This window comes from Lethenteron reissneri, chromosome 44 (assembly GCF_015708825.2).
Source record: "Lethenteron reissneri isolate LAM-NWPU_2019-01 chromosome 44, ASM1570882v1, whole genome shotgun sequence".
NCBI lineage: Eukaryota > Metazoa > Chordata > Hyperoartia > Petromyzontiformes > Petromyzontidae > Lethenteron > Lethenteron reissneri.
This window is the reverse complement of record NC_083822.1, coordinates 6861547-6869706: the sequence shown is the minus strand read 5'-3', so window position 1 is coordinate 6869706 and position 8160 is coordinate 6861547. Positions and strand designations below refer to the sequence as shown.

Sequence of the window (8160 nt, the reverse complement as noted above, 5' to 3'; positions counted from 1 at the left end):
TGAATTAACGTAACTCACTGCGAAGTGGCAACGCGTCAATGAGTTCAGCGCAGTTTGCCGAATTAAAGTAACAGGTTCGGTTGTAAGAATAATAACTGGAGATGTAGCTTCAACGTCGATCGTCACGAAGACAACCCACACGCGCCACAGCAGCAGCAACAGCTGTCAGCAGCAGCAGCAATATCATCATCAGCAGCAGCAGCAGCAGGGCAGTAACATTAGCAGCAACAATAACCGCAGCAGGAATACCAGTAGCACGAGTAGCAGTGGCATCGGCAGCAGGGACAGCTGCAGAAACATCGGCAGCAGCAGCAGCAGTAGCATCATTAGCAGGAACGGCAAGACCGTGTACGATTGTTTGACCCTACCACTCTGCGACACATTTGAAGAGAGCAGCCGCTGCTGCTGCTGCTGGTGGTAGCGGTGGTTGGAATCTGTGGTCAGGGCAGAAGCGTTCGGTGCGCGCGCGCCGCGAGTATCGGAGAGGAGGGAGGAGGAAGCGGAGGGAGGAGGAGGAGGGAGGGAGGGAGGAGTGTTTAATCAACAGACAGGCGCACTCGATAGCGGGCGAATGAGAGGTAATTGGGTGGAAGAACACGGGGGGGAAAGCGGCGCGACCGTTGACGAGGATCTCGTGCGGACGTGAAGATGAGATCGGAGCGCGCTCGGGAGAGTCGCCGTCGGATTCCTCATCCCGTGCCCGCGATCGCGCGCGTTCAAGCGAAGGCTCCTGCCACGCGGTACGTGCCCCGGCACGCATGTCACGCGACACGTGTGTGCACAGCTTACTGCCGTGAGATTTCGTTCTTACGTTGCACGCGTGGCATAAAACATTCACGTCACCACCGTGACATTCGTCCATGCATTAGATCGATTGCATATATTACACACATTGCATATATTACACACGTGCCATATATTACACACATGCCATATCACGTAACACACGTACGTCACATGCCATGACATACGTTCATACTATCGATTCATACTTACAAGACGTACATTTCATTCATGAAATGCATACGTTGACATACGTTGACATACGTTTGTACATTGCATGTATGACTCACGGCAGCGTATTGCATTCAATAATATATGGTTACGTACTATGACATACTACGGCATTCCCACACATTACATACATGGCACATGACATGCATACATTGCCTGCATGTATAACAGAGTTCATTCTTGGCATAACCGGGACCAAATAGAACATGTATTCCATGCTGTAGATTCGTACACACAGCAAAATTACACACGGGCATCTTATACCACAGAGTTCAGGGGACATTTGCTGTTCGCAAGCACCTATTGAGACCGATAGGTCGTGAAACGCGGTGCTCGAGTCTTCCACGAGCCCGGCCGCCTTTGTCTTTCTAATATCTGTATTTTATTTGACTAGTAAAATAACGAAAATAAAAAAAACCTAAGCGAAATACAGAGCAGAGGAGAAGTGCTGGTAGCGATTGCCGCATGCACGGATCCGGAATCGAACCGAGGCGGTCGCGCTTGTTGAAAGGCAGTGTTTTCAATCACAACCTAAGGGTTGCCACCTACGTGTATACGTACTGTACATTTATGTCCACAGTTGTATAACTTAATGAGTCCAATACACCTGATATTACAAAAGCAATGTAATGAAAATACGTGTGTCACCGCGCGCGTGTGTGCCGAGCTGGAGCATAGAGTTTAGCGAGCTTCGCTACGGACCCGGCTACCCGAGTTCGATTCCTGCTCGCGGCCACCAATAAGTGAGGATTATTTGAACCGGTCCTTGTCCTCCCCCTAGGTCGACTCGACCTCAAATGAGTACCTCAATGACGTTGACACATTCCTGCTCACGGCCTGGCGTGGTGATGGCCACCCAGCCCCTCGTGTGTCGTGCTGCCCTACATAGATGCCCCGAGTCTGTCGTTTGTCGTCCTGAGTGTTCGTGCGCTGAAGTTGCCGAGTGTGTCCGTATCCACAGGTGCGTGCGCGTGCAAGCGTGCGTTTGTCTGCGCGTCTGTGACTGAAGGAGGTTAATGAACGGGCATGTGTGTGTGTGTTTATATGTGCATGCGTGTTTGTGTTTTCGGGCGCGCGCGCGCGTGCGTGTGTTATGTACGCAGGCGAGTTGTTTGTGCGCAGCAGCGGTGCGAAACGGTGGTGTAGTCGTCAGCGCAATGCGCTCCGAACCCGGCCCACCCGAGTTAGATTCCCGCTCACGACAAATCTGATTCGGTCATTAAATGAGTACACATACTTGCTAGGGGGGGGGGGGGGGGGGGGGTTCGGTGTTAACATCAGTGCTGGGAAAACAACCTCGACCGGGCGACGGCGCAGATGTGCACGTGTCGTTGCCGGCTCTTCATGGGTGCTCGCGAACAGCACCTGCCCCAACAGTCTGTTAAAGGCTATACCGGTGGTGGCTGGCGGAGGGAGGGGTGGGGGGTTTGGGGGGGACTTTGGTCTTGGCATATGTCCGAGCGTGTTTGTGTGTGAGCTGTGCACACAGTGTGTGAATGGGTGCGTGTGCGTACGTCAGCCAGCCAATTGTCTGCACACATCCTTTCCCATTTACTACCGGGGCAATGCGTGCCGCCTCATCACGGGACTCATCAGAGTGACCATCGCTTCTGCCGCTTCTCTCCCGTGACCCTGCCACTGCTCCTGCAGCGACACTAACATGTACGTATGTTGTATGTGGATGTATGTTGAACTTCTTTCGCACCGTACGTGGCCAACCGTGCTTATCGGAGGCGCGGTTGGGAAGGGCAACAAACGAATGCCACGTGGAATGAAAGTTGCGGGGGGGAGGGGACGAGAACGTCTCAAACGATACGGTTGTGTTTTGATTTAAAGCTTTCGTGACTGCAGGGATTCATATTCTTGGTTCTGTTGGTAAAGTCACGTAGAAGGGAAATAATACAATAATATAAATATAAAACAATAAAAATTCTCACGACGTTTCGACTGCAACACAAGCAATCATCATCAGGTGTGAAATACACAGCAAGACATTTTTAAAAAAGTGGTCGTGAGAATTTTTATTGTTTTATATTTATATTATTTTATTATTTCCCTTCTACGTGACTTTACCGAAAGAACCAAGAATATGATACGGTTGTGTGGTATCGAGTCAATTTTCAAAACAAGTAATTGCTGTGCGGCAGTTTCACTGGGCGAGTGTTCACTTCGTGTGTGTCTGGGTGCCCGTCGGACTGCGTCTTTGTGTGCCATTGTCTTGTGTCAGTCCGTGTCCACTGGCCTCCGTTTTTAGAACTTCTTTCGCACCGTACGTAGCCAACCATGCTTATCTAGAATTTGGCCTCCGTTTGTCCGTGCGTCTGTGTATCTTCCTTTTGGGTCTATGCGCCTGTCTGCACCTGAGTGAGTCTGTGTGTCCGTATGTCTGCGTGTTTTTGTGCGCGTCTGCCTGCGTGTGTGGATGTATGCATGTGTGTGTGTGTGTGGGGAGCGGTAGTGTAGCGGTTAGCGCGCTGCGCCTCGAACCAGGCGACCCGGGTTCGATTCCCGTTCACGGCCAACACCAGTGACGATTATCTGAACTGATTCTGGGCCTCCCCTAGGTCGACTCAGTGAGTACCTTGTGTGATCTCTAAACATCGCCACTAGGGAGACAAAGGCGGCCGGGCGTGGTCTTGGCCACCCACCCCCTCATGTGCCGTGCCGGCCTTTATAGGTGCTCGCTAACAGCACTTGCCCCTAGAGTCTGTTAAGGCTATACGGGGAATCTTTGTCCTTTTTTGTGCGTATCTATTTTGGTGGGTCTGTGTGTATTTTTGCATCTCTGTCTGTGTGCGCATTTATAGGTAGGGTGTCTATGTTATGCTTGGTGAGTCTTTGTGTGTCTGCCCGTCTGTGTCTGCGGAACGTGCAATCACACGCACAGCGGATGCTTGCATTGTGCTTATAACTGGCAGCCGAGATTCGCTGGCTGTCAGCTTTACGGTCACGCTCTCGCAAACAAAAAAAAATCGATTAAGAAACGGAGGTCTCGCAAATACGATGCCACATTCCCATTCAACGCCTTCCAACACATTCAACACACTCAGGTTCAAGCTTTCGTCAGGCTTAGATAAAAAAAAAACTTTAAAATTAGCATCGTTTTTTTTTCTTTGGGAGGGATGGTGAGATTCAGTAATCGAATTGAACATGCTGACGTTACGATGTGATTGTACAGTTTCACGCGTAGACTCGACGATCCAATCACTAATTATTCATTCAAAGCCCTTTGTCAGTCCATTGCTGTACGGAGGGGATCGCCATGCCGTGTGGGAGACGAGTGTGCCCAATTTCACATGTGCAACCTTTCTAAAACATCAATAGTATTTAATGAATGCAATCCGTTAAGTCGATCCCTCGTGGCGGGCAGGATGAGTGGATGAGTATAATGTGCGTGCGTCGCGTGTGCATTCATCGCGGTTCATTTTGTTGCAATTCTCTTTTTTCAGAGGCCACTGCTCCGAGTGAGCGACTCGTGACTGCAGAAGACGGGAGAGAGATCCGGAGATCGCGACTCGGCACCCCTCGTGTGGACCACTGAGAAATTGTTAAGCTGAAGTGTTCGTGTACGTTGCACTTATTTCTCGCCGTACGTAGCCAACCGTGCTAATTGGAGGTCGGGGTGGTGGGGAGGAAGGACAAGAAACTGAACACAAAAAGCATTTCTAAGGAAATTAGTTTTCGATTTAGTTTTAACAGTTCATAGCTCCAGCGGTTCTTCGTATCGGAGGGGCGCATCTGAAAGCTCGTCCCTAATTTGGAACGTTTTCGCACCTCGTTAGTTGACTCATCACACTCGCATGAATCTTTGAAAGTAAGAAAAACAAACGTGCAAAGTTTGGCTAAGTTTCATTAATAGCGGCCACGCACGGTAAGATGTAACGATGATGTATTGAGAAACAAAAGCACTTAGTGAAACGTCAACACGTATTGGATACACGCACACTTAAACACACTGGCGGGCATATACTCTCACATGCACCCAAAGTTAATAAACTTTCAGACATTTTCACTTACGTACACACACAGACACTCACAAATACGCATTCGCATGCTCGCTTCAGTACACCCACACTAACATTCACACGTTGATAGGCAATTGCGTAATCTTACACGTCCTAACATAGATGAATACACTCACAGACACATACATACCCACACATATAGCATAGGCATACAGACTTAACGTCAAACACATACATGCCCACGATTATACACACACATCCACAGTATCGTATGTTCTGACGTACACGAATACAATTGTCCCCATGTTGTTTTAAACGACTGCTGTGGCAAGTGCAGTTAGCGAGTACGTACAGATTTAAATTATCTCACATACCCACTCAAATTCACACACTTTATTCACACTAATTAAAACGTTAACAGGATCTCACGTACCAAACCCTATCATACGCACACTATCTCACACACATACCCACATTGACACACTCTCGCTTACACGCTGATAACCACCCTATAACACATACAGTTAGCCAACACCCCCCATCCCAAAACACACAACACACACACCCGTCTAAACAATACTGAAGCATTTTGACCATCGCCCCACGCCATGGAATCAATGCTTCCGGCGAACACGACCCCCTGGATTACAAACAACATCTCGTGGCTCTGGGACAACAACAACAACAACGGCGGCAACGACACCGGCAACGCAACGGGCATCGAGGAGCCCTACGAGCCGGGTGCGGGAGCCGTCATCCTGCCTCTGATGTACTTCGTCGTGTGCGCCGTGGGCCTGACGGGCAACACGCTCGTCATCTACGTGGTGCTGCGCCACGCCAAGATGAAGACCGTCACCAACATCTACATCCTCAACTTGGCCGTCGCCGACGAACTCTTCATGTTCGGCCTGCCCTTCCTCGCCCTGCAGAACGCGCTCTCCTACTGGCCCTTCGGCTCGCTCATGTGCCGTATCGTCATGACGGTGGACGGCATCAACCAGTTCACGAGCATCTTCTGCCTGACCGTGATGAGCATCGACCGCTACCTGGCCGTGGTCCACCCGGTCAAGTCCACCAAGTGGCGGAAGCCCTTCTTCGCCAAGCTCGTCAACGGCGCCGTCTGGTTCCTCTCCTTCGTCGTCGTCCTGCCCGTCATCATCTTCTCCTACACGCAAGGGGACATCACCATGTGCAACATCAACTGGCCCGACCCGGCCAGCGTGTGGTCCACGGCGTTCATTCTCTATACGGCGCTGCTCGGCTTCTTCGGGCCGCTCACCGTCATCTGCCTGTGCTACTTGCTCATCATCTTCAAGGTGAAGTCGTCGGGCGCGCGCGTGCAGGGCTCCACCAAGCGCCGCAGGTCTGAGAAGCGCGTGACGCGCATGGTGATCGTCGTGGTGGCGGTGTTCGTCTTCTGCTGGCTGCCCTTCTACCTGCTCAACATCATCAACCTGGCCGTCACGCTGCCCGAGGAGCCCGCGCTCATGGGCCTCTACTTCTTCGTGGTCGTCCTCTCCTACGCCAACAGCTGCGCAAACCCGATCCTCTACGCGTTCCTCTCGGACAACTTCAAGAAGAGCTTCCAGAAGGTGCTCTGCCAGAAGAAGGTGGCCGCGGCCAACGCGACTCACGACGACGGCGCGGATCCCAGCGACAATCGCCCAGAGAAGTCGCGGCTGCACGAGGCGCCGCCCGAGACCATGCCCACCGCGCTGCACGAGAACGGCAGCGTGCAGCTGTCGGTCGTCTAGCGGGGGGGGGGGGGACGCGTGCGCGCCTTGCGGCGTCGTGTGCGCTCGGAGAGGTGGGGGGTGTGCGTACCGTGCGTAATTGATACATTTGCGTGCGAGCGTGCGCTGCGGTTGAAGGGGCCGGGGATGCGTTCGCTCGACGCGCGTTACGCTGCGCGCGTAAAAATGCGTTCGGGAGTCGACGGCTGCATGCGTCGATCAGCGCGCGTGCGTTCGCCGTGGTTGTGTCGAACGCGGTTGAGCGTGGGGCTCAGCGTCGTTGCGGAGGGCGATTGCGTCGAGCGCGGTGGTGTCGAGCGTGGCAGAGTGTGGTTGTGTTGATGGTGGTCGTGTCGTGCGTGGCAGAGTGTGGTTGTGTTGATGGTGGTTGTGTTGAGCGTGGCAGAGTGTGGTTGTGTTGATGGTGGTTGTGTCGAGCATGGAAGAGTGTGGTTGCGTTGGTGGTGGTCGTGTCGAGCGTGGCAGAGTGTGGTGGTGTTGATGGTTGTCGTGTCGTGTGTGGCAGAGTGTGGTGGTGTTGATGGTGGTCGTGTGGAGCGTGGCAGAGTGTGGTTGTGTTGATGGTGGTCGTGTCGTGTGTGGCAGAGTGTGGTGGTGTTGATGGTGGTCGTGTCGTGTGTGGCAGAGTGTGGTTGTGTTGGTGGTGGTCGTGTCGAGCGTGGTTGTGGTTGAGCGTGCTCGAGGGGTTAGTGGGGGGGGGATGGGGTGCGTTTGGGGTGCATTCGCCCCGGATGCGCCGGTGTGAGTGCGTTTGGGGTGTGGGAGAGCACTCAACGTGTGCACGTGCATGGAGTGTAACTGCGTGCGTGTGTGTGTGCGCGCGCGTGTTCAACTGGGGCGCATGCATTTTGAATACTTGATTTCCGGGTACCTGCGTGCGTGCACGCATACCGGTGTTGGAGGAGTGCACGTGCATTAGCTCGTGAGTGAGTGTGTGCCGTGTGCACTGTGCACGTGGGATGATCGTGATTGGATTTGGGGCTCCCGCTGTTTTGCCATGACGCTGTTGCTGCTATTGTTGCTGCTACCGATACTGCTGCTGCTGCTATTGCTGCTGCTACACACTGTTGGCAGTGAACGCGACACGCAAGGCATCATGCCACAGGTCATGTGCGCTATTTATCTGGGGCAGTGACGGCATTCGGTCACCTAATACGAGTTGTTGTTGTTGTTGTTTTTTTTTGGGGGGGGCAAAAGTTGCGCTGCCCGAAAGCGCGTGGATGCGTGTTTACACGCAATCGCTGCACTAACGCGCGCACCCTAACGGAGGTCGCGATGTATCACCGATTAATATCGCCAGCTCGGCAGACGTAATCCGCATCTAATCGCATCGTCTAAGAATCAATGGTTTTTCAAAAGCACTTGAATTTTGTAGGATCATGTGAAAACACGTCCAGTCATCAGAGGCCGCTGTATTCCATCCGCTG

At 52.5% G+C, this 8160-nt stretch overlaps 1 protein-coding gene across 3 annotated transcripts; it reads left to right on the top strand.

Annotated features, from left to right (window-relative positions):
- The first annotated feature begins 535 nt into the window (after window positions 1–535).
- On the top strand, window positions 536–7412 carry LOC133353658 (somatostatin receptor type 5-like). Of its 3 annotated transcripts, none has more exons than XM_061570070.1 (3): window positions 536–740; window positions 2538–2676; window positions 4464–7412. In XM_061570070.1, exon 3 carries the CDS (start codon window positions 5588–5590, stop codon window positions 6731–6733), a length of 1146 nt encoding a protein of 381 aa, XP_061426054.1. In that variant the 5' UTR covers window positions 536–740; window positions 2538–2676; window positions 4464–5587; the 3' UTR covers window positions 6734–7412. The 3 variants fall into 3 exon arrangements, with proteins under 3 accessions (XP_061426054.1, XP_061426053.1, XP_061426052.1); XM_061570069.1 differs by having other exon boundaries at window positions 2534–2676; XM_061570068.1 differs by lacking the exon at window positions 2538–2676.
- Window positions 7413–8160: the final 748 nt, after the last annotated feature.

Coding starts and splice junctions, on each gene's coding strand:
- LOC133353658 (XM_061570068.1), top strand. CDS start 5,588: ATGGAATCAATGCTTCCGGCGAACACGACCCCCTGGATTACAAACAAC.